Source organism: Hypanus sabinus, chromosome 19, assembly GCF_030144855.1.
Source record: "Hypanus sabinus isolate sHypSab1 chromosome 19, sHypSab1.hap1, whole genome shotgun sequence".
NCBI classification, from domain to species: domain Eukaryota; kingdom Metazoa; phylum Chordata; class Chondrichthyes; order Myliobatiformes; family Dasyatidae; genus Hypanus; species Hypanus sabinus.
In genome coordinates, this window is record NC_082724.1 from 75,638,641 (window position 1) to 75,662,893 (window position 24,253).

At 41.9% G+C, this 24,253-nt stretch overlaps 1 protein-coding gene across 2 annotated transcripts in view; it reads left to right on the forward strand.

Annotated features, from left to right (window-relative positions):
- mtmr14 (myotubularin related protein 14) overlaps positions 1-24,253 on the forward strand; it is a 132,576-nt gene that overhangs the window by 71,256 nt on the left and 37,067 nt on the right. For both annotated transcript variants that reach the window (XM_059944786.1, XM_059944787.1), the window contains exons 10-14: positions 13,655-13,721; positions 13,923-14,008; positions 18,247-18,323; positions 20,404-20,440; positions 22,426-22,496. In XM_059944786.1, the coding sequence (XP_059800769.1) occupies positions 13,655-13,721; positions 13,923-14,008; positions 18,247-18,323; positions 20,404-20,440; positions 22,426-22,496 (338 nt within the window). The remainder of the gene's footprint in view (positions 1-13,654; positions 13,722-13,922; positions 14,009-18,246; positions 18,324-20,403; positions 20,441-22,425; positions 22,497-24,253) is intronic.

The window sequence follows — 24,253 nt, forward strand, 5'->3', positions numbered from 1 at the left end:
GGGATGGATTTCTCCGGGTTAGAAATGAATAGTAATAAATCATCTGCATACAAAGATAACTTATGAATATCTGTCCCACGATTAATACCCAAAATATCCTGTGATTGTCTGATGGCAATTTGCAAAGGTTCTAAGGCAATGTTAAATAGTAATGGACTAAGAGGACATCCTTGTCTAGTGCCCCGAAATAGACGAAAAAAGGGAGATCTTTGATTATTGGTAAACACTGAGGCTACTGGAGTATGATAAATCAATTTAATCCATGATATAAATATCGGACTAAAATTAAATTTCTACAACACATTAAATAAGTAAGACCATTCAACTCTATCAAATGCTTTCTCCGCATCTAATGAAATCACGCATTCTGAAGTGTCATGTGAGGGAGTATAAACAATATTCAACAATCTCCTAATGTTAAAAAAAAGAATAACGATTTTTAATAAAACCGGTTTGATCATCTGAAATAATTTTGGGTAATACCTTCTCCAATCTAGATGCCAGTAACTTGGAAAAAATCTTGGAGTCTACATTCAATAAAGATATAGGTCTATAGGAAGCGCAGTTAGTAGGGTCTTTATCTTTCTTCAATATTAGAGAAATGGAAGCTCTATAAAAAGATTGTGGCAAATTCCCCAATCTAATGGCTTCCTCAAAAACCTTACCTAACCAAGGGGAAAGAGTAGCGGAAAAAAATTTAAAAAATTCAACTGTATAACCATCTGGACCCGGTGCTTTCCCAGAATTCATTGAGGAAATAGCCCCTTTAATTTCTACATCCGTAATAGGAGTATCCAATATCAAAAGATCATCAGATGATAATCTTGGAAAATTTAATTTCCCAAGAAAATCAGACATGGTATTATGATCTTGAGGAAATTCAGATTGATACAGGGAGGTATAGAAGTCTTGAAATGCCTTATTTATCTCATCATGATTAACTGTCAGATTCCCATTCTGCTGACCAATCTTAGTGATTTGACGTTTAACCAAAGCATTCTTCAATTGACTAGCTAACAGTTTACCAGATTTATCACTATGTATATAAAAATCAGATTTAGTTTTCATTAATTGATTTTCAATCGAGGATGTAAGTAATAAACTATGTTCCATTTGAAGTTCAATCCTTTGTTTGTAAAGCTCCTTACTAGGAGCAATCGAATATTTCTTATCAATCTCTTTAATTTTATCAACCAATAAAAGAGTTTCCATCTTAGTACGTTTCCTCAAACCAACAGAATAAGAAATAATCTGTCCACGTATATACGCTTTAAAAGTGTCCCAAAGTGTTCCGCGGGAGATATCATCTGTAGAATTAGTTGAAAAGAAGAAGTCGATCTGCTCCTCCATAAATTTTATAAAGTCAGAGTCTTGCAACAAGGTAGAGTCAAATCGCCATTGTCTGGTATTAGAAGCTGTATCCGTAAATTTCATAGAAAGTAATAATGGAGCATGATCAGAGATAGCTATAATATCATAGTTACAACCGATTACCAATGGAATAAAACAAGAGTCTACAAAAAAAAATCAATTCTCGAATAAGAGTGATAAACATGTGAGAAAAAAGAAAACTCCTTGTCTTTAGGATGCCGGAATCTCCAAATATCAAAAACTCCATTGCCAGTCAAAAAAGAGTTATTACAAGTGGCCGACTTATTAGGTAAAGTCTGAATAGATAAAGATTTATCCATCAGAGGATTTAAACAACAATTAAAGTCACCACCCATTATTAACTTATATTCGTTTAGATTGGGTAAAGAGGTAAATAAGGACTTAAAAAAGTCAGGACAATCCACATTGGGAGCATAAACATTAACCAAAGCAACCTTTTTATTACAAAGTAAACCCATAATTAACAAAAATCTACCATTCGGATCCAAAAAAATATCATGTTGAACAAATGGAATAGAGGAGTCAATAAAAATTGAAACTCCTTTTACTTTAGCATTCGAATTTGCGTGATACTGTTGACCCCGCCAAAATCTAAAAAAACAAAATTTGTCCTCCTTCCTCACATGAGTTTCTTGTACAAAAATGATATGAGCATTAAGTTTTTGGAATACTTTGAAAATCTTTCGTTTTATTGGATGATTTAAACCATTAGTATTCCAAGACACAAAATTAATGGTCTGAGCCATAATTCTAAAATCAACCCTTTGGTATAGAAAGGGTTAACCAACTTATAAACTCATGCATCCAGAAAAGGAACAAAAGTAATGAGAAGACCCGGAAGTGACGACAACACAGACATATTTGAAGTTCAAAAACAGTCCAAATAAAAAAACTAACACAAACTGGTGTAAAAAAAGAATTAGAAAACAGAGAGAAAGAGAAAAAGCCAAAATATGACTTAAAAGGGGAAAAAGTAAGACTAATCCTACCCCCATGTCAGCTGAAGAACACTCCATATATAAAGGATATATATAAAAGAATCACCCCAACTTTAAAAATTAAAATCGCTATAATAAAAACCATATTTCTAAGTATAGTTAGTTGTAAAAAAAAATATAATCAGTAAAAATAAATTATAAATCGGGCTCTAGCCCAGACAAAACAAAAAATATTTAAGCTATGATAAGCGATGCATTGTAGGAAAAAGACGAAAGAAAGAAAAAAAATAACGCCATCTTAAGGAAAACCAAAAATCTTTTTCAAAAAACCACCATCTTAATCAAAGAAAAATTCACCTTCAAAGAATTAAAAATATACCTTCGAAGGAACAAAGTTAATGGACAAGTATGTAGTATAATGGTTAAAGTGTATAAGGCAGAACAATTAATATGGAAAACACACTTTAACAAGTATAAAGTATAGGATGAACCTACACCAATAACCAGATTTTAATTCTGGTTTAAGAGATCGAGAACCATCATACACGATCAGAATCGTTCATTTATTAGAGACCGGTGTCTGTAGCAGTAGGGAAGTTCTCCTCCAGATATTTTCTTGCTTCTGAAGTTGAAAGGAAAACCTGTCGTGGAGCATTCAACGGAGATATTCGAAGCTTCGCAGGGTATAGGACTGCAGGTTTCAGATTTTTCTCATAACATTCAGCCATCAACGGTTTAAAAAGAAGCCTTCTTTTTAAAAGGTCAGGGCTAAAGTCTTCGACCAGGCGGAAGCAGAACTCTTTGAATTTAATCATTCCTGCCCGACGAGCTGCTCGTATAAGTTGTTCTTTGTCATGTACATAATGGAACCGGACAATTACCACCGAAGGTTTTTCTGTAACACTCGGTGATCGACGCCGAATTCTATGTGCCCGATCCAATAAAGGGGGGTTATTCGGGAAAATCGTCGGAAACGCTTCTTTTAAAAGTTGAGCAAAATATTTCGAAGGGTCATCTTTTTCAATGCCATCTGGAAGACCAAGTATACGTAAGTTCTGTCTTCTGGACCGATTCTCAAAATCGTCACTCTTAGCTTTAAGGGCTTCCATTAGCTTAATGGTCGAAATTAAATCCTGTTGCAGTTTTTCAATAGTCAAATCTCACTTCCGAGCATCTTCTTGCAAAGACACAATAAGAGCTTGTTGCTGCTTAATTACTAAATCCGTCTTAACCATGTACTCTTGAAAAGCCTTTATATCTTCTTTAAAAAATTGTTGTAGTTCAGCATATTTTTTATCCAAAACCTCCATAAACACTTCAAAGGTTAATTGAGTTTGTTGTGGCGGAGCCTGCTTCTTTCCGTTACCGTTCTGATTGTGTCCGGGGTCCCGTCCCTTAGACCTGAGAGACATTTCTGTTTGCATATCTTCAAAAGTTCACAACAAACTCTTGGCAGTAAATTCAAAAAAAATTAACAAAGAAACTTTCGGTATAGGTAAAAATAAGCTGAATAAGGGTGATCAAAGGTTTAAAAAAAAGTAAAGGTTATGGAGCGAATCCAAAACAGTACTCACTCCATGAGCGTCTCCAGCTGACTCCCCATGTTTTCTATAGATAGATTGGAATAGTTTATGACATTTGTATTTGAACCAGGAGTGGCCCCATTAGCAGCTTGTGCCTTCTGTGGCATTTAATAGGATCATGATTAATCCCATTCTAATCTCATTTTGTATTCCTGTTTACTTGCTCTATTGTTTCACACTCTTGCTTATTAAGTATTGATTCTTATGCTTCAAAGATGCTAAAAGACTGCTCTTTTGAGAAAGTGTTCCAAAGCTTTATTTCCATTTTGAAAGAAGAAAAGGCACCCATCAATGTATAAAATTAAGTTATCCTTAATTTTAATAAGTAGCCCCCTAATTTTAGATTCTGCCTCAAGTGTGCACATTGTCTCCACATCTACACCCTCAAGATCTTGCAGGGCCTTGCATTTCAAGTCACTACTCTTTCAAACTTCATTGATGTACAGTTCAGCCCTTCTTCATAAAACAATAATCTGCCTATTCCAGATATTAAAGTCAAAATAATTCTAGATATTGCAAACCTAAAATTAAAGCAGGAAGTTCTGAAAATACTGAGGTCAGGCAGTATCTATGGAAAGAAAACAAGTAACCAAGCTCAAAGTAAGTTTATTATCAAAGTATTCATATATTATCATGTACTACATTGAGATTTATTTTCTTGCAGGCATTTAAAGGGAAAAGGAAATTCAATAGAATTTACAAAAAACAGTAAACAGACAAGGACTGACAAACAGCCAATGTGCCAAAGAAGGCTAACTGCAAATAAAAATAAACTAATACTGAGAAGATTAATTGCAGAGTAACCTTGAAATTGTGTCTATAGGTTGTAGAGTAGTGATGACTGAAATTATCCTCACGGTTCAGGAGCCTGCTGGTTTTTGTGTAATAACTATTTCTGAACTTGGTGGTGAAGGACCTCAGGCTCTCCCCTTTCCCTTCCTCTTTTCCCAACCATGATTCTCCTCTCCCTGCCCCCTTCCAATTCTCAGTCCACAATAGAGACACATATCAGAATTAGGTTTATCATTTATTCACAGATGTCATGAAATTTGTAATTTTTTTGTGGCAGCAGTACGTTCAGTGTAATACATAAAATTACTACAGTACTGTGCAAAAGTCTTGCTACATGTTCATGCCTTAGATTTTTGCATGGTACTGTGAGTGGGTGAGTTTTGTGACTGTGTGAGTGGGCATTTTACTGGTTAAAGGGTCTAGTGGTATTTGCAGTGTACCATGGATTATAAACACAATATTTGGATTGAAGCTTCCTCTAGTGGCAGTAAAAAGCAACTATAACTTTTTGTCATATCAGCAGGCAGCAGGTAGCAGGTTTTGTGATTTCATTGTTTAAACTCTACGTTTAAGCAACCTGTTATCAATGGAATGAAATAGGTAATGGAGGCAGCAGTTAGGGCAGTTGAGTGCTCTGTTTGCAGTATGTGGGAAGTCAGGGACAGCACAATTGTCCCTGATGACTACACCTGTAAAAGGTGCACCCAGCTGCAGTTCCTGACAAACCAAGTTTGAGAACTGGAGCTGGATGAACTTCGGATCATTCGGGAGGCACAGGCAGAAACAGACAGGAGTTTCAGGGAGATAGTCACCCCTAAAAGTTAGGACGCAGGTAGCTGGGTGACTGTCAGGGGAGGGAAAGGGAATAGACAGGAAGAGCAGAGCACCCCTGTGGCCGTTCCCATCAACAATAAGTACCGTTTTGGTATACTGTTGGTGGAGACAATCTACCAGGGACAAGTTGTAGTGGTTGTGTCTCTGGCACCGAGACTGGACCCTCAGCTCAGAAAGGAAGGAGGGAAAAGAGGAGAGCAGTAGTGATTGGGGATTCGATAGTTAGGGGGACAGATAAGAGGTTCTGTGGGAGAAATTGAGAATTCCGGATGGTCTGTTGCCTCCCTGGTGCCAGAGTCCATGATATCTCGAATAGAGTTCTTGGTATTCTCAGGAGGGAGGGTGAGCAGCCAGATGTCATGGTCCATGTAGGGACCAATGACGTGGATAGGAAGAAGGAGGAGGTCCTGCAAAGAGAGGTTAGGGAGTTAAGTGCAGAGTTGAAGGACAGGACCTCCAGGGTTGCAATCTCAGGATTGCTCCCTGTGCTACGTGCTAGTGAGGCTAGAAGTAGGAAGATAATGCTGCTAAATATGTGGCTAAGGAGATGGTGCAGGATGGAGGGCTTCATATTTCTGAACAATTGGGCTTTGTTCCAGGGAAGGTGGGACCTGTTCCGACGGGACGGTTTGCACCTGAACTGGAAGGGGACTAACATCCTTGTGGGTAGGTTAGCTAGTGCTGCCCCAGGGAGGGGTGGTGATTTAAATTAGATTTGCAGGGAGAGGGAAACCAGAGTGTCAGAGCAGATTGTGAGGTGGAGGAGGATAAAGGTCATGCGAGGACTGCTTTTATGAACAGAAATCAAAGGTTTGTATGTGGTAGAAATGTTCTTGGGTGCCAAACTGAAGAGACAGGGAAGAGGCATCTGGCTCTCAAATAGAGAAAGATAGGAGACAGCGTATGAGGGAGGATAGGCAGGTGATAGAGAAGGGATGCGCTCAGACCGAAGGTTTGAGATGTATCAATTTTAAAGCAAGGAGTGTAGTGAACAAAGTGTTGTAAGCTTAGGGTGTGGATCAGTACTTGGGGATATGATGCGGTGGCCATTACAGAGACTTGGATGGCTCAGGGACAGGAATGGTTACTTCAAGTGCTGAGTTTCAGATGTTTCAAAAAGGACAGGGAGGGAGGCAAAAGAGGTGGGGGTGTGGCACTGTTGATCAGAGATAGTGTCATGGCTGCAGAAAAGGTGGACGTCATGGAGGGATTGTCTACAGAGTCTCTGTGGGTGGAAATTAGGAACAGGAAAGGGTCAATAACTTTACTGGGTGTTTTTTATGGGCCGCCCAATAGTAACAGGGATATCGAGGAGCAGATAGGGAAACAGATCCTGGAAAGGTGTAATAATAATAGAGTTGTCGTGATGGGAGATTTTAATTTCCCAAATATAGATTGGCATCTCCCTACAGTGAGGGGTTTAGATGGGGTGGAGTTTGTTAGGTGTGTTCAGGAAGGTTTCTTGACACAATATGTAGGTAAGCCTACAAGAGGAGAGGCTGTACTTGATCAGGTATTGGGAAATGAACCTGGTCAGGTGCCAGATCTCTCAGTGGGAGAGCACTTTGGAGATTGTGATCATAATTCTATTTCCTTTACAATAGCATTGGTGAGAGATAGGAACAGACAAGTTAGAAAAGCGTTTAATTAGATTAAGGGGAATTATGAGGCTATCAGGCAGGAAATTGGAAACTTAAATTGGAAACAGATGTTCTCAAAGAAAAGTACGGAAGAAATGCATCAAATGTTCAGGGAAGTTCTACGTAGGTATGTTCCAGTTAGACAGGGAAATTATGGTAGGGTGCAGGAAATGTGGTGTGCAAAGGCTGTAATAAATCTGTTCAAGAAAAAAAGAAAGGCTTACAAAAGGTTCGGAGAGCTAGGTAATGTTAGAGATCTAGAAGATTATAAGGCTAACAGGAAGGAAATTAGGAGATCCGGAAGGGTCCATGAGAAGGCCTTGGCCGGCAGGATTAAGGAAAACCCCAAGGCATTCTACAAGTATGTGAAGAGCAAGAGGATAAGACGTGAAAGAATAGGACCTTTCAGATGTGACAGTGGGGAAGTGTGTATGGAACCGGAGGAAATAGCAGAGGTACTTAATGAATACTTTACTTCAGTATTCACTATGGAAAAGTCTCTTGCTGATAATAGTGACAACTTGCAGCAGATTGAAAAGCTTGAGCATGTAGATGTTAAGAAAGAAGATGTGCTGGAGCTTTTGGAATGCATCAAGTTGGATAAGTCACCGGGACCGGATGAGATATACCCCAGACTACTGTGGGAGGCGAGGGAGGAGATTGCTGAGCCTCTGGTGATGATCTTTGCATCATCAATGGGGACGGGAGAGGTTCCAGAGGATTGGAGAGTTGCAAATGTTGTTCCTTTATTCAAGAAAGGGAGTAGAGATAGACCACGAAATTATAGACCTCAGTCTTACCTCAGTAGTTGGTAAGTTGATGGAGAAGATCCTGAGAGGCAGGATTAATGAACATTTGGAGAGGTATAATATGATTAGGAATAGTCAACACGGCTTTGTCAAGGGCAAGCAGTGCTTTACGAGCCTGATTGAATTTTTTGAGGATGTGACTAAACATATTGATGAAGAAAGAGCAGTAGATGTAGTGTATATGGATTTCAGCAAGGCATTTGATAAGGTACCCCATGCAAGGCCTATTGAGAAAGTAAGGAGGCAAGAGATCCAAGGGAACATTGCTTTGTGTATCCTGAACTGGCTTGCCGAAGAATGCAAAGAGTGGCTGTAGATGGGTCATATTCTGCATGGTGGTCGGTGACAGTGGAGTGCCTCTGGGATCTGTTCTGGGACCCTTACTCTTCGTGATTTTTATAAGTGACCTGGATGAGGAATTGTAGGGATGGGTTAGTAAGTTTGCTGATGACACAGAGTTTGGAGGTGTTGTGGATAGTGTGGAGGGCTGTCAGAGGTTACAGCAAGATGCAAAACTGGGCTGAGAAGTGGCAGATGGAGTTCAACCCAGATAAGTGTGAAGTGGTTCAATTTGGTAGGTCAAATATGATGGCAGAATATAGTATTAATTGTAAGACTCTTGGCAGTGTGGAGGATCAGAGAGACCTTGGGGTCTGAGCCCATATTACACTCAAAGCTGCTGCGCAGGTTGACTCTGGTTATGAAGGTGTACGGTGTATTGGCCTTCATCAATCGTGACATTGAATTTAGGAGCCGAGAGGTAATATTGCAGCTTTATAGGACCCTGGTCAGACCCCACTTGGAGTACTGTGCTCAGTTTTGGTCGCCTCACTACAGGAAGGATTTGGAAGCCATAGAAAGGGTACAGAGGAGATTTCCAAGGATGTTGCCTGGATTGGGGAGCATGTCTTATGAGGATAGTTTGAGTGAACTCGACCTTTTCTCCTTGGAGCGACAGAGGATGAGAGGTGACGTGATAGAGGTGTATCAGATAATGAGATAATTGATCGTGTGGATAGTCAGAGGCTTTTTCCCAGGGCTAAAATGGTTGCCACAAGAGGACACAGGTTTAAGGTGTTGGGGAGTAGGTCCAGAGGAGATGTCAGGGGTAAGTTTTTTATACAGAGAGTGGTGAGTGCGTGGAATGGGCTGCTGGCAACAGTGGTGGAGGAGGATACGATAGGGTCTTTTATGAGACTTTTGCATAGGTACATGGAGCTTAGAAAAACAGAGGGCTATAGGTAAGCCTGTAGCGGTGTGCTACAAGCAGCGCTAAAATTACGACACGGAGTCGGTAACTGCAGTCGAAGGAAAAACTTTATTCGAAAACTTCAGCCTCACTTTTAAGCCTCTGTCAACCGGCCCCCCATGGCGAAGAGGCTCCAAAGCTCTGTGCTCGCAAACCCCCGTAGGCTATCTAATTGTGAGTCGGTTCGGATACGCTAGGAAAAGAGGCGCTACATAACCCCCCCCCAGAACCGGCGATACACCCCCCAATGTCCACAGCCTGGGCCAGAACCTGCTTGGGAGGTCGGCCTCTGCGCCGAGGCGCCGGAAACTCGGCCGGTTGCGCCAGGTCCACATGGGCCGGCTTGAGGCGGTCCACCGTGAAAACCTCCTCCTTCCCCCCAACGTCCAGCACGAACGTGGACCCGTTGTTCCGGAGCACCGTAAACGGCCCCTCGTATGGCCGCTGCAGCGGTGGCCGATGCCCGCCCCTTCGTACAAACACAAACTTACAGTTCCGTAGGTCTTTGGGTACGCAGGTCGGGTGCCGCCCATGCTGTGAAGTGGGTATGTGGGCCAGGTTACCGAGCTTCTCGCGAAGTCTGCCCAGGACTGCAGCGGGTTCTTCCTCTTGCCCCCTCGGGGCTGGTAGGAACTCCCCGGGGACGGCCAGGGGCGCGCCGTATACCAACTCGGCCGACGAGGCGTGCAGGTCGTCCTTGGGCGCTGTGCGGATGCCGAGAAGGACCCAGGGAAGCTCGTCCGCCCAGTTGGCTCCTCGCAGGCGGGCCATGAGGGCCGACTTCAGGTGACGGTGGAAACGCTCCACTAGCCCGTTCGACTGTGGGTGGTAGGCAGTGGTGTGGTGCAGCTGAGTCCCCAAAAGGCTGGCCATAGCTGACCACAGGCTGGAGGTGAACTGGGCGCCTCTGTCGGAGGTAATGTGGGCTGGTACACCAAAGCGGGATATCCAGGTGGCGAGCAGGGCTCGGGCGCAAGATTCGGAGGTGGTGTCAGTGAGCGGGACCGCCTCTGGCCATCTTGTGAACCGGTCCACGATAGTCAGGAGGTAACGTGCTCCACGCGACACTGGCAGGGGGCCCACGATATCCACATGAATGTGGTCGAAACGCCGGTGGACGGGATGGAACTGCTGCGGTGGGGCTTTGGTGTGCCGCTGAACCTTGGCCGTCTGGCAGTGCATGCACGTTCTGGCCCATTCACTGACCTGTTTGCGGAGACCGTGCCAAACGAACTTGCTGGAAACCAGCCGGACAGTTGTCCGGATGGAGGGATGCGCCAAGTTATGAATGGAGTCGAAAACACGTCGCCGCCAGGCTGCGGGGACGACCGGACGGGGCTGGCCGGTGGCGACGTCACAGAGTAGGGTCCTCTCACCTGGGCCCACGGGGAAGTCCTGGAGCTGCAAACCAGAGACTGCAGTCCTGTAACTCGGAATCTCCTCATCTACCTGCTGTGCCTCTGCCAGTGCCTCAAAGTCTACCCCTTGGGAAAGGGCATGAACGGTAGGGAGAGAGAGCGCATCCGCCACGACATTGTCCTTACCCGAGACGTGCCGGACATCCGTTGTGTATTCAGAGATGTAGGACAGGTGGCGTTGCTGGCGGGATGACCAGGGGTCGGATGCTTTCGTAAACGCAAAGGTAAGCGGTTTGTGGTCCGTGAACGCGGTGAAGGGCCGACCTTCTAGGAAGTACCTGAAATGCCGGATTGCCAGGTAGAGCGCCAACAGTTCCCGGTCAAAAGCACTGTACTTGAGCTCGGGTGGCCGCAGGTGTTTGCTGAAAAACGCCAGGGGTTGCCAGCGACCTGCGATGAGCTGCTCCAGCACCCCACCGACTGCCGTGTTTGATGCGTCCACTGTGAGGGCGGTAGGGGTGTCCATTCTGGGATGTACTAGCAGTGCGGCGTCAGCCAAAGCTTCCTTCGTTTGAACGAAAGCGGCGGCGGACTCCTCGTCCCAGGTAATGTTCTTGCTCGGACCCGACATCAGGGCGAACAGGGGGCGCATGATCCGGGCAGCTGAAGGGAGGAAGCGGCGGTAGAAATTGACCATACCTACGAATTCCTGAAGGCCTTTGATCGTGGTGGGTCGGGGGAAGTGGCGGACCGCATCTACCTTAGCGGGCAGAGGGGTTGCCCCGTCTTTAGTAATCCTGTGGCCCAGGAAGTCAATGGTATCAAGTCCGAACTGGCATTTGGCAGGGTTGATTGTAAGACCGTACTCACTCAGTCGGGCGCAGAGTTGACGGAGGTGGGACAGATGCTCCTGACGACTGCCGCTGGCTATGAGGATGTCATCCAAATAGATGAACGCGAAGTCCAGGTCCCGTCCCACCGCGTCCATTAACCGCTGGAACGTCTGTGCGGCATTCTTCAGGCCGAACGGCATGCGGAGGAACTCGAAGAGGCCAAACGGGGTGATGAGAGCCGTTTTGGGGACGTCGTCAGGATGCATCGGGATTTGATGGTACCCTCGGACAAGGTCGACCTTGGAGAAGATCCGGGCGCCGTGCAGGTTTGCCGCAAAGTCCTGAATGTGCGGCACAGGGTAGCGGTCCGGTGTGGTAGCCTCGTTCAGCCTGCGGTAGTCGCCGCACGGTCTCCAGCCCCCCGTCGCTTTGGGCACCATGTGCAGGGGGGAAGCCCAGGGGCTGTCGGACCGCCGGATGATCCCCAATTCCTCCATTCTCTGGAACTCCTCCTTCGCCAGTCGGAGCTTGTCCGGGGGAAGCCGCCGAGCACGGGCATGGAGGGGTGGTCCCTGTGTCGGGATGTGGTGCTGTACGCCGTGCCTGGGCATGGCTGCTGTGAACTGCGGTGCCAGAACCGATGGGAACTCCGCCAGGACCCTGGTGAAATCGTTGTCGGACAGCGTGATGGAGCCGAGGTGAGGGGCTGGCAACTGGGCCGTGCCCAGGGAGAACGTCTGAAAGGTCTCGGCGTGTACCAGTCTCTTCCTGGGCAGGTCAACCAGCAGGCTGTGAGCTCGCAAAAAATCCGCACCCAGAAGCGGTTGGGCTACGGCGGCCAGTGTGAAGTCCCACGTGAACTGGCTGGGGCCGAACAGTAGCTGCACCTGACGGGTGCCATAGGTCCTTACTGTGCTGCCATTCACGGCCCTCAGGGGGGGACCCGGTGCCCTGCTGCGGGTGTCGTAACTCGTCGGAGGTAAAACGCTGATCTCAGCCCCAGTATCGACCAAAAACCGGCGTCCCGACCTTCTATCCCACACATACAGGAGGCTATCCCGATGGCCAGCCGCCGTAGCCATCAGCGGCGGCTGGCCCTGGCGTTTCCCGGGAACTTGCAGGGCGGGCGGCAACGGCGGGCTTCTGCGCCCCACCGCTGGTGGTAGAAGCACCAGTGGTCATTGGGCCGGGGGTTAGTGGGCTCTGCGGCCGGGCCTGGACTGGTTTGCTGCCGGGAGCGTGGCTGGGAGATCTGTGCGATGGACGCCCCGCTCACCTTTTTGGCGTTCCACAGCAAGTCCGCCCGGGCTGCCACCTTCCGGGGGTCACTGAAATCCGCGTCGGACAGCAGCAGGCGTATGTCCTCGGGCAGCTGCTCCAGGAATGCCTGCTCAAACATGAGGCCTGTGTGTCCCTCGGCCAGAGACAACATCTCATTCATTAAAGCCGATGGAGGTCTGTCGCCCAAGCCATCCAGGTGCAGTAAACGGGCAGCCCGCTCGCGCCGTGAGAGTCCGAAAGTCCTGAGGAGCAGGGCTTTGAATTCCGTGTACTTGCCGTCTGCCGGGGGCGACTGTACGAACTCCGCGACCTGGGCAGCTGTGACCTGGTCGAGGGAGCCCACCACGTAGTAGTAGCGGGTGTCTTCCGAGGTGATCCGGTGAACGTGGAATTGGGCTTCGGCTTGCTGGAACCATAGGTCCGGGCGCTGTGTCCAGAAACCCGGCAGTTTCAACGAAACCGCATGAACAGAGGCGGCGTCGGTCATTTCTGGTCCAAAAATCGTTTGGACCGTCGGGGTCACCAATTGTAGCGGTGTGCTACAAGCAGCGCTAAAATTACGACACGGAGTCGGTAACTGCAGTCGAAGGAAAAACTTTATTCGAAAACTTCAGCCTCACTTTTAAGCCTCTGTCAACCGGCCCCCCATGGCGAAGAGGCTCCAAAGCTCTGTGCTCGCAAACCCCCGTAGGCTATCTAATTGTGAGTCGGTTCGGATACGCTAGGAAAAGAGGCGCTACAAGCCTAGTAATTTCTAGAGTAGGGACATGTTCGGCACAAACTTTTGGGCCGGAAGGCCTGTATTGTGCTGTAGGTTTTCTAAGTTTTTATGATTTTTAAACAGACTGAAATCTCTCTCAAGACCAGGCATCAAAGCTTAGACCTTGACATGTGCTTTTCCAATCAAGAGGGGTTAACACTCTTTATGGTATCTTCTCTCTATAGTCTTGGGATCTTGTTCAACAGACACAGAATTACCTGAAGCTACTCATTCATATAATAAACCGGGATGGTAAGTCTAGATTTTGATTCCTGTTTTACCACCATTCTGCCAATTTAATAACCTTCGGGTAGCTTAAAACAATTACGCTTAAAGGACAACTCTTTATAGTGAACTGCAATCTGGGCATCTAACCTCATATGCCAATTATGACTATTTCTCGCCTGTGTTCTCTCTGATGTCCTTGTCTAACCTTCTTCTTTCTTCTGACAGAAAACAGTGGTTTGTTAGTGCACTGTATTTCTGGTTGGGATCGAACACCACTCTTTATCTCTCTTCTTCGTCTCTCACTGTGGGCTGTAAGTATTAATAATTTTTTGATATGTTTTCAGCTGTAAATATTTCTTGTATTTTTTGGGGACGCTGTTAATCAGTATTTTACTGACAGCTTTCACTTTGGAATCTTCGATCGTCAATTTAGACATATTTACATAAATATTTAGCCAGTGTTCTGGTTTCAGATTTTTTTTAATTTACAAGATTTTGATTAAATAAAAGCCATCTGCCAGGTCTATATCAGTCTGTAAAGGTTGCTTTTGTGGAAAGTTATGTTTGCTGACAGAGTTCTGTGCTTTGCTGTAACTTCATTTGTTCTGCAACACATACAAAATTCTGCAGGACCTCACAGGTAAGGCAGCATCTACAGAGGGGAATAAACTGCGGATGTTTCGGGTGGAGACCCTTCAACAGGCCTGGAATAGAAGCAAGAATAAGAAGGTATGGGGAGGTGAAGGTGTACGAGCTGAGAGGTGACGGGTGAAACCAGATGAAGGGGAAAGTGGGTGGAGGAGGAGGGATGAGGTAAGAAGCTGGGAGATGATGGGTGGAAGAGGTAAAGGGGTGAAGAAAAATGAATCTGATTGGAGAGGACAGTGGATCATAGCAGAAAGGGGAGGAAGAGGGCAACCAGAGGGTAGGGTAGGAAAAGAGAAGGGGTAAGAGGAGAGTCATAAGAGAGAGCAGTAGTACTATGCCATTTGGCTCATCAGGTCTGCTCTGCCATTTCATCATGGTTGATCCATTTTCCTCCTTCACCCCATTTTCCTATCTTTTACCTGTAACCTTTCACACTCTGAGTAATCAAAAACCTATCAACCTCTATCTTAAGTACACCCAATGGCCTGGCCTCCACATCTGCCTGAGGTAACAAATCCCACAGATTCACCACTCTCTGGCTGAAAAAAATTCCTCTTCATCTCCATTTTAAATGGAGATGTTCCTCATTGTTCTGAGGCTTGTGTTCTCTGGTCCTAGACTGATCCCACACCTGCTATAGGAAGCATCCTTTCCACATCCATTCTATCAAGGCCTTTCAATATTCAATAAGTTTCAATGAGATTCTTCCCCCCCCACCATTCATTCTTCTAAATCCCAGTAAGTACAGGCTCAGGGCCATCAGACGCCCCACGTATGATAGCATTTTAATTCCCAGAATCATTCTCATGAACTTCTCTGAACTCCCCAATGTCAGCACATCCTTTCTTCAATAAGGGGCCCAAAACTGCTCTTAATACTCTAAGTGAGGACTCACCAGTGCTTTATAAAGTCTCAACGTTACATCCTTCTTTTTATATTCTAGTCCTTTTGAAATGAAAGTTAACATTGCTTTCTTCACCACTGACTCAACCTGCATGTTAACCTTTAGGGAATCCTGCACAAGGACTTTCAAGTTTCTTTGCACCTCCGATTTTTAAAAATCTTATTTATTTATTTATCTATCTTTCTATCTATTTATTTATTTACATATTAATCTTATATATATATGGAAAATAGTCTGTGCTGTTATTCCTTTTACCACAGTGCATGAGCTGGAATGAGGAAAAGTAAAAGAGAAGTTGGAGGGAGGAGAAATTACCAAAAGTTACAGAGATTGATGTTCATGCACTACCCAGAAGGAATATGAGGTGTTGCTCCTCCAACCTGAGAGTAGTCTCGTCCTGAGGAGGCCATGAACCATTCTGCAAGCTTTATCCTTTTATGTTATGAGCTTCAACACAGCAGGAATAAAAGTATCGTTACAGATCTTAAACTCTAACCTCAGAGGCAATAGAGGATAAAATAATAGTTGTCAAATCTGCTACTGAATCTTGCCATGAGTAGCATTGCAGTGGAGTCTCTGTAAGTGTGAATGTCACTAAGATATGGGCTTGATAGAAACCCATTTGCTCAGTTGAAGATTAAAAAGACTACGAATGCTGAAAATCAGATGAAGACAAAATTTTGCTGGAAATATTTAGATTCTGCTACTATGTAGATAAAAGCTTTCACTTTCTCCAGCTATACGACACGAATATTTATTTTTTGAGAGATATTTCATTTCTTCTGCATTTGAATTTGCTTCTTCCTTATAAATTCTTACAAAACCAATATCATGTTTTTCAAAACTATTCTCTTTTTTTATCTAATCATCTCCTCCTTCTCTCCAAACTCATTATACCTATCAATCTCCTTTCCAAAGATGCACCCAATTATGTCAAACTTATATACACTGCTGACTTCAGTTACTTAATATTTCCCTCTTGAATAGAAACATCTTGCTTAAATACCCCTTTGTCTTGAAGTTTCCTAGTTTTAAATGTGTAGTTTGGAAGATTTTACCTGGATCAGTTTCATTAATCCTGATTGTGCATTTGAGATGTCAGTCAGTTCCTCAAGGTCCTTTCTCAGAAGGAAATAAGTAAATTTACTTAATTTTGGTTTTCTAAAATTCAAGTTTGCAACACATGGAATCATAATTTTTGCTTGTTGCTCATTTGGAAGAACTGTCAGTGATTGTCATTAGAAAATGATTCAATTACCCAACCCTTGTGAGTGGATCTTTGTCATTTCCTCTCATAGTAAGACATTCGCTGAAGTGTTATAGGGAAAACATTACTGTAAAAATGAAATTAAGACTGGGAGTGACAGAGGATGGAAATGGGATGAAAAAGTCAGCAAGCTGCTTTAGCAATATGGACAAGTGTTTATCATTGGGATCTTTAATATTTTGCCTCTTTTTGCTGTTCCCCTTCATTTTTCTCCAACTTGGAGTAGGACGATCATTGCTTGCAAGTTTGAATCCAGCTGCTTCAGAACTTAATACATTACTGTTGGTCTGAAAATTGTAACTCAGCAGCTCAATTCTCGAATATAGTGTCATATAAGAGATAACGTGCCAAATGGCTTTCATAATTTGATATTCTAAGTCTCACCAAATTGCTGATAACACAGAGCTGTGGTTTAATGTGTTCAAAAGAAATTGACAATCAGCAACATTGATTGGAAAGAGCCCAAACTGCATTGACCAATTCCATGTTTAAAAGCTGCCTTCAAAGGCTGTGTGTTTCAGCTTTCTATCACTTGAATCCCATTTATTCAACAAACTCTTTGACCACCCGCTGCTTCTCTCCACCATCAAATACTGTAGCATTTGGACACAGGTGAGAAACAGCTTTCTCCTCAGTCCATAAGACTACTGAAATCCCTGCCAGCACCCAGGACTTGTCATGTATGAAGCGCCTCTAGTGTTATGCTGTTTAATTTTTAACTTGTGTTGCAAATGCACCTTATTATTTATAAATTTACTAGTGTAATATTACTTTGTATCATATGTGTGAGTTATATGTACTGTGTGGAGCACTTGGTCCAGAGAAACTTTGTTTTGTTTGCTGGTATGCATTTGTATGGTTGAATGACGGTAAACTTGAGCTTGAATGCTTTACTTGTTCTATTTAACAAGCAATTATAAAATGTACTAACTTAGGAGACAATAATAAAATATTAGCCGATCTTCTCAATCGTACTAAGTGAATTGTGGTGCTTTGTATATGAAGTCAGATGCTGAATGGCTAGGTTATGCAGAAACTTGAGAAATAACTGAGAAATATCATAGGCTTATTTAAATGAAGAGACTGTAGGATTGATTCAAATAACAGAAGGGCAAACTTATTGCAGATATTTACTTGTTTGGCTATCATCTTCACTTCCTTCCCTCTTACACACAAGCTCAATAAAAAAATAGGTTGCTCTGCTTCACTGGCAATGAGTCAGAATCCAAGAAAGCTCTTTATTTATTTACCCCATGATAGGGTTTTTACTGAAAGATCCACATGTTAAAGAATTTGGTTCATACAAACCTACTCAGTTGATTCTGAATAGGAGTAAATGTTAGTCTTCCTCCTGCTACAAGTTTTTCATTAATAAATCTAAGAAATGAACCACGTATCAGTAAAGGTCAACACAAGGGATAGATTTTCAAGAAGGAAAGCAAAGGTATAAGCTCAAGCTACTTAATATCTTATGACCATGACCAGTGATGATAAGTTTGAGAGTAGGAGTAGTGCTATCGACAAGCTAAAATAGAATGGGAAATGCTGCAACTTCAGCTTTTTAGTCAGCTTTAAACAAGTGGATGTTTATTATAGACTACATAGAGACCTCAAGCATTGTATAAGTTCATAATAAGGTTGTGTTTAATATTGTTTGTTAAGAGCTCAAAGTTTTGTTATAGTTTGAGGCGCCTCTTAGTTAAAACTTTGCCACATTTTTTACCTGACAGGATGGACTTGTACATGTTTCTCTAGAGCCTGTGGAAATCCTTTATCTAACCATTGCGTACGATTGGTTCCTTTTTGGGTGAGTTTGTTTTGCATTTATCAATAGCAATGGTAATGTCAGTTTTTTATAAATAGATTTTTCTGAAACCCAGTGATATTAATTTGCTACTGATATTTCCCACATTTGTACTCCATTGAGCCATGGAATGGAATAGCAGCCCAAAATTAAGTTATTTGCTATATTGTGTCTGTGCTGGTTTGTTTCAGAGTTCTATTTAGTTCCACTCTCCTTCATTTTCTACAGAACTAAAGTTCTTTTTAATCTTAACTATTAAGTCTGATTACATCATTCTTGAAACAATGCATTCCATATTTATAATGTTTTGTTGTTTGTCCTAAAATAATTATCCAGAATTGAACTGCAATTAAGGTGACTTAATCAGTGTTTCCTTAAATTAGCATTACTTTCCTTATTTGTGTTCTATTACCTCTAACAACAAATACTAGAATTTGGTTTGTCTCTGGGGACACAACTCTCTGGGGGGGGGGGGGACGACACAACTTGCCCTGTCATCTTTAAAGTTTGGTTTATGTAACACCTCCAAGACTCTGTTCTACTATAACATTCAACATTTTTTTCATTTAGATTATATTGCTTGTCCTTGTGCTTCCTGTTAAGGTGTACAATTTCCACAAATCTCTGCAATAAATTCACCCAGTGTTTATTTAATGTATGTCTTCTTGAGTAGCATTATTTACTGGTCAATTCATTCCCAGGTTTTGTGCTACCCACCAATGAAGTAATGCCCCATGTGCCATTTAATTTTGTGTCTGATCTTTGTTGCTGATATTTTTGTAACCCCTCTTTAAGCAGAGCTGTAGATGGCTGATTCTTTTAATTGCCATTTTTCCCATATTTAAGAAACTTTGATACATTGTAGGTAGAGTCACATTTTCCAACATTGCATGCCAAAGAACCCAAGTTGTGTTCTACTCTGTTTATGAAGCTAATGTGAGAAGGGATAGAAAGAAAGGATGTGTACTTATCTAGTGGTTCATAATTGTGTTCCAGTGTTTAGTGAAAGCCAGTATGGAGTACTCATTTTATACACAATCCTTGTGTTTTGGGTTTTTGGCCACCTTTTTCTCTTTTTAGATTTTATTAACAGTTCCTGTATTAGGTTCTATAATGGATTGGAAATAGTCATTTGTCTTACTTCATTCTGTTCTGTGTAATTCTTCTCTCCACTTTTGAGAATTTACAGCCTCTTGAAGGCTAAAGCTTGTCTTAAAGATTTTGACTCTCATTCACTTGGTTTCCATGACAAGTTGCTGAAGTGAACTCTCCTTAATTGTTCTTACACTTTGCGTTCTGTTCTTTGTCTGTTTCCTTAACTATTTTAAGTGTGATATAATTATGATCACTATTCCCCAAATATTCCTCCGTTGAAACATGGTTTATTCCCCACCCTCCTTTCCTTTCCTTCCCTCCCCTCCCCAGAACTATATCCAGTACTGAATTCTTTTTTTTTCCTGTTTGTTTTTGGAGCTAAGAATACATTGATCAAAATAAGTTGCTATACACATTTCATTATTTCTTTTCCCTGGTCAGTGATACTTAGAGGTAATCTTATTGAAATGTGTAACATTTCTATGGTGCTTGACAGTATAAATATATGGGCGTTATTTCTCTGGAACCTGGAGTCACAGTCCAAAAACATTAAAGACTAGACTATGATGAGTAGAAAAATCCTTCATCCAGAACAGAGTGCGTCTTTGGAAAGAGAGCTATGAAAGCTTAGTCATAGCATGTATTATGGTAGTGCCATGGTGACACTGCAGGTAGTTACAGTGATATCTAGGATGGAGGCAGAGGTATTCCACTTGAGATTGGTACAGAAGATGCATGACAACAAACCAATGTTTTGCTAAAAAGTTCATGTGTACCAATTGAATTGCAGCTTTATAACTCCAAGTGGTTGATCCTATTTGGTTGGGGGACTGAAGTGCAAATTGGGAAGATGAATTGGTTGGAATAGGAGAAGAATTTTGATCTTTGGACAGCAAAACTGGAATATTCATTTAATCAAATAAGATTTGAATAAATAATATTAACAATATACAAAATAAGTCAATATTTCCTATTTCTGTATTTGCAGACACATGTTATCTGACAGGCTTAGCAAAGGGGAGGAGGTAAGTTAAAGCTGAATAAATGTCTTTCGTTGATGATTAAAATTGGCTGTTGTATTTTTATTATAATAGGATTAGTTTGATATCCTGAATTATTATTCTATTTATTGTAAGACTATTATGATTAAGGAAAAAAGGCAGTTTGTTAATTCCATTTACATTATGAAAGAATTGTGCTGTGTCAAGCCTTGTAGAAATTTAGGTCAATTAGAAAACTGATGACTTGTTTTTGAATGGTTCGGATCATCCTGTATCTGGCCTGCTGTTTGAATTTGCTTCCCATTACAGTCCTATATTATCTGAGCATGCTCTGTATTATGGGCAAATCTTGTGTATGAATTCCAGGGCCCCATCTCTAGGAAAACTTTTGCCAGCCTGTTGGTGCAAAAGATTTTCAGAATTTTTAAATGTTTCCAATAATCATATGTTTGAAAATTTTTCGAGTAGAATTAAATTTGGGGCAGAATAAAAATTAAAAATTCAAGCATTAAATGTAAAATGCCAGCAAATAATTAAGGATGTGAAAATAAAACAAATTAAGCTAGCTACTTACATGAACCTACTACCTACCTTTTGAAAGTAAAGCATATTGTCAAAGTACCTACATGTCATCCTGAGATTCATTTTCTTGCCAATATTCAAAGGAGCACAATACAATTAATGAAAGACTGCACCCAACAAGACGGACAAATGCCAATTTGTGAAGGACAGCAAACTATGCTAATACAAAAAGAGAAATAAATAATTAAGCAATAAATATTGAGAACATGAGTTAAAGAGTCCTACAAAGTGAGTTCATAGGTTGTGGGAACAGTTCAGTGATGAGGTAGGTGAAATTATCCCCTCTAGGTTCAAGAGCCAGATGTTTGAGGGGTAATAACTGTCCTTGATCCTGGTGATGTGGGTTCTGAAGCACCTGTACCATCTTTCTGATGGCAGTAGCAAGAAGAAAGAATGGCCTGGATGGTGGGGGTCCTTGGGATGGGTGCTGCTTTCCTGTGACAGAGCTCCATGTAGATGTGCTCAGTGGTGAGGAAGGCTTTACCTGTTATGGACTGGGCTGTAGCCACTTTTTTTTTTGGTAGGCTTTTTCATTGAAGGCATTTTTTGTTTCCCTACCAGGCTGTGATGAAACCAGTCAATATCCTCTCCACTGCACATGTATAGAACCAGTGACCCTTCCAGTCGAAAAAAGTTGTTCTTTTGCTAGGCAACTCCCCTGTTCATTAATGCTCTGTCGTTGAATTCAGATATAGCATATGATTTTCAGATCCTCTAGGACTTGATGTTTGTCCATCTTCAGAAGACTGGTTGATGACCTTAAGTTCCCTATCAAACTGTTAGCTAAAAGTAAGCATGACCAAGCTTATGTCTGCTGTATTTGATGCCAGAAAGAATCCCATTGAGGCAGAAGAAATGGGCTTTCCTAATTTGTGTATCTTATCTTTGTGTAGGAAGGAAGAAAGGAAGGTGCATTGATTTTATTTTTTTAAGAGTTCTGTAGCTGTAGTTTTAACCAGTGGGTGGTGCTATTGTACTGTTCTGTGAGATCACAGTTTGCAAAATTAAACATTGAATGCAAAAAGAAGCTGAAAATAAACTATGAAAAGCCAGTGTTGTTAACCAGAGAAATACCAGAAAGCAAACTGCTGGAAAAATACACAGTCATCCAGTAGGGAAATGGAGCCTTTGACCCCTTCACATCCGTGGTGTCAATCTGGGCTAGTCCCATTTGACCTGCATCTCTCTAAATCCTCCCTCGACCTTTCTAACAGTGAGGATTACTTTTCTAGAAATACTAAATCGAACTTCTCTTTCTATGTGTCTTTAGTGTTACTTTGTTTCTATCATTTATATTGTTTAGCTTTAAGTTTCAAGTAAAAGTTGATACAGTTCGTAGTTATTTCAGCCAGTCCATTCTAGTTCTGTGTATTCATAGAAAATCTTCTGAACTTTGAAATCTAAAATCAAATTCTATTTTGTCTTAGATTTTTTTCTTTTGCTTCAATTTTTTGAAGCACATCACCTCAGAAGAGTTCTCTGCAGAGAAAAAGCTGAGGTAAGGATCTCGTATTACAGGGCCTTCATTGGAGGACTGGTCTAGAGACCAAGTGACAGCTCAAAGCTTCAATGTTTCCCAAATGGGTTGGTGTTGGGATTCAGAAAGAGCATTCGAACTGTTCTGCAATGTAAATTCTGGTTCAGTGAGCAAATATTTAAACTCAGAAAAGGAAATAGAACAATGTAAATCCACCTATTTCAAGTGCAAAGTGATGATGTTCAGGAAACAAGTTAAATCAGGAAGGTGTGTAGTGTTTACAGCAACTGGACAAGTAATTACCCAAGGAAACAATCTTGGAACATGAGGGACAGAAGCTGGAGTATGTCTTTGTGTTAATCATGCCTGTTCTGCCCTTCAGTTGGCACTCCTCAATGCCACTTCCCTGCATATTCCTCAATTCTTCAATATCTAGAAATCCATTGAAATCTGACTTGAATGCACACTGTAACTGAGCCTTTACAATCTTCTTGGGTAGAGAATTTCAAAGGACAACTACACTCTGCATGAATTTTTTTTTACATCTTAATTAAATTTGAATTTATTCTCTGTCGTGAATGGCCAAATCTTTATTTTGATAATGTGATTTTTGCCTTGGTTATGTTGACTAAAGGAGTCATTAACACCACATCTAGCCTGTAAGAATATTTAAAATCTCATTGTGATCACCTCTCATTCCTCTGAGTTCGAATATAGGCCTAGTCTTTCTACAATAAACCTGTTTTTGCGAGAATCAATCTGGTGAACATTCACTCTACTCCTGTTATGACAACTGGGATTGGACACAGTATTACAGATGACATCTCATCTGGAGCATATGTTTGTAGTAAGATGCATCTCACTTTGATCTTAAAACTTCACAAGAACAACAATCCATTTGCTTTCCTAATTGCTCATTGTGCATGTATTCTGTCTGGAAGTGAGATATGTACATAGGTCTGTCTGAATACTGACACTTCTCATATCCTTGTCCTTTCTTGTGCAACCTACATATGCAATAGCCTTCCTGTTTTTCAGTGTGGACACCAGAGCAATGATGTCTATAGAATCTTTATGTATAGAAATATCCAGCTCAGTTTGAAACTCGAAGTCAATTTATGCACAAGCCAAGCTCACTCATCCTAACATTCGGTATTTTCTAAACATTTCTTCTGTTCTTTACAAAAAAGTTTAAAGCTTGTGTTTAGTAATGATCCATGCCAGTGGATCTGCTATTCTAGGCATCTTTTAATAAATATTTGTCAAATTATATTTTTAAACTTTTAAGACAGGGTGTGGAAATCACTTGCAACTACAGCATTTATTGTCCATCCCATATTTGTCCCTGAACTAGGGAGTTGGTCACAAATCAACAAAGCTGATGCACCTAAAGTCACATTTGTCTGGAGAAAGATAGGTTTTTTTCCCTGAAAATCATGAAGGAACCGAATCAGTCTTTATAACAATCCAGTAGCTTCATGTTTGGTGATTACTTTTTCATTTTAAGTTCTAGTTCGTTTCCCAGCTGCCATGTCAGCACCCAAATCCATATTGGTAAATTACTGGACTCTGACTGTTAACCCAGTAACTTTGCTACTTGTTTATCATGGATTATATAATTATGCTTTAATTCAAAAGAACATTTTAAATATTTTGTTACTAATGTGTCAGTTTTTTCTCATGACTAATCCCTCTTTTGTTGTTAAATTTGTAATGAGCCATGCTCAGGATCATGTTAATTGATTTTGCATTTATCCTTTAATAGTGACTAAAACTCT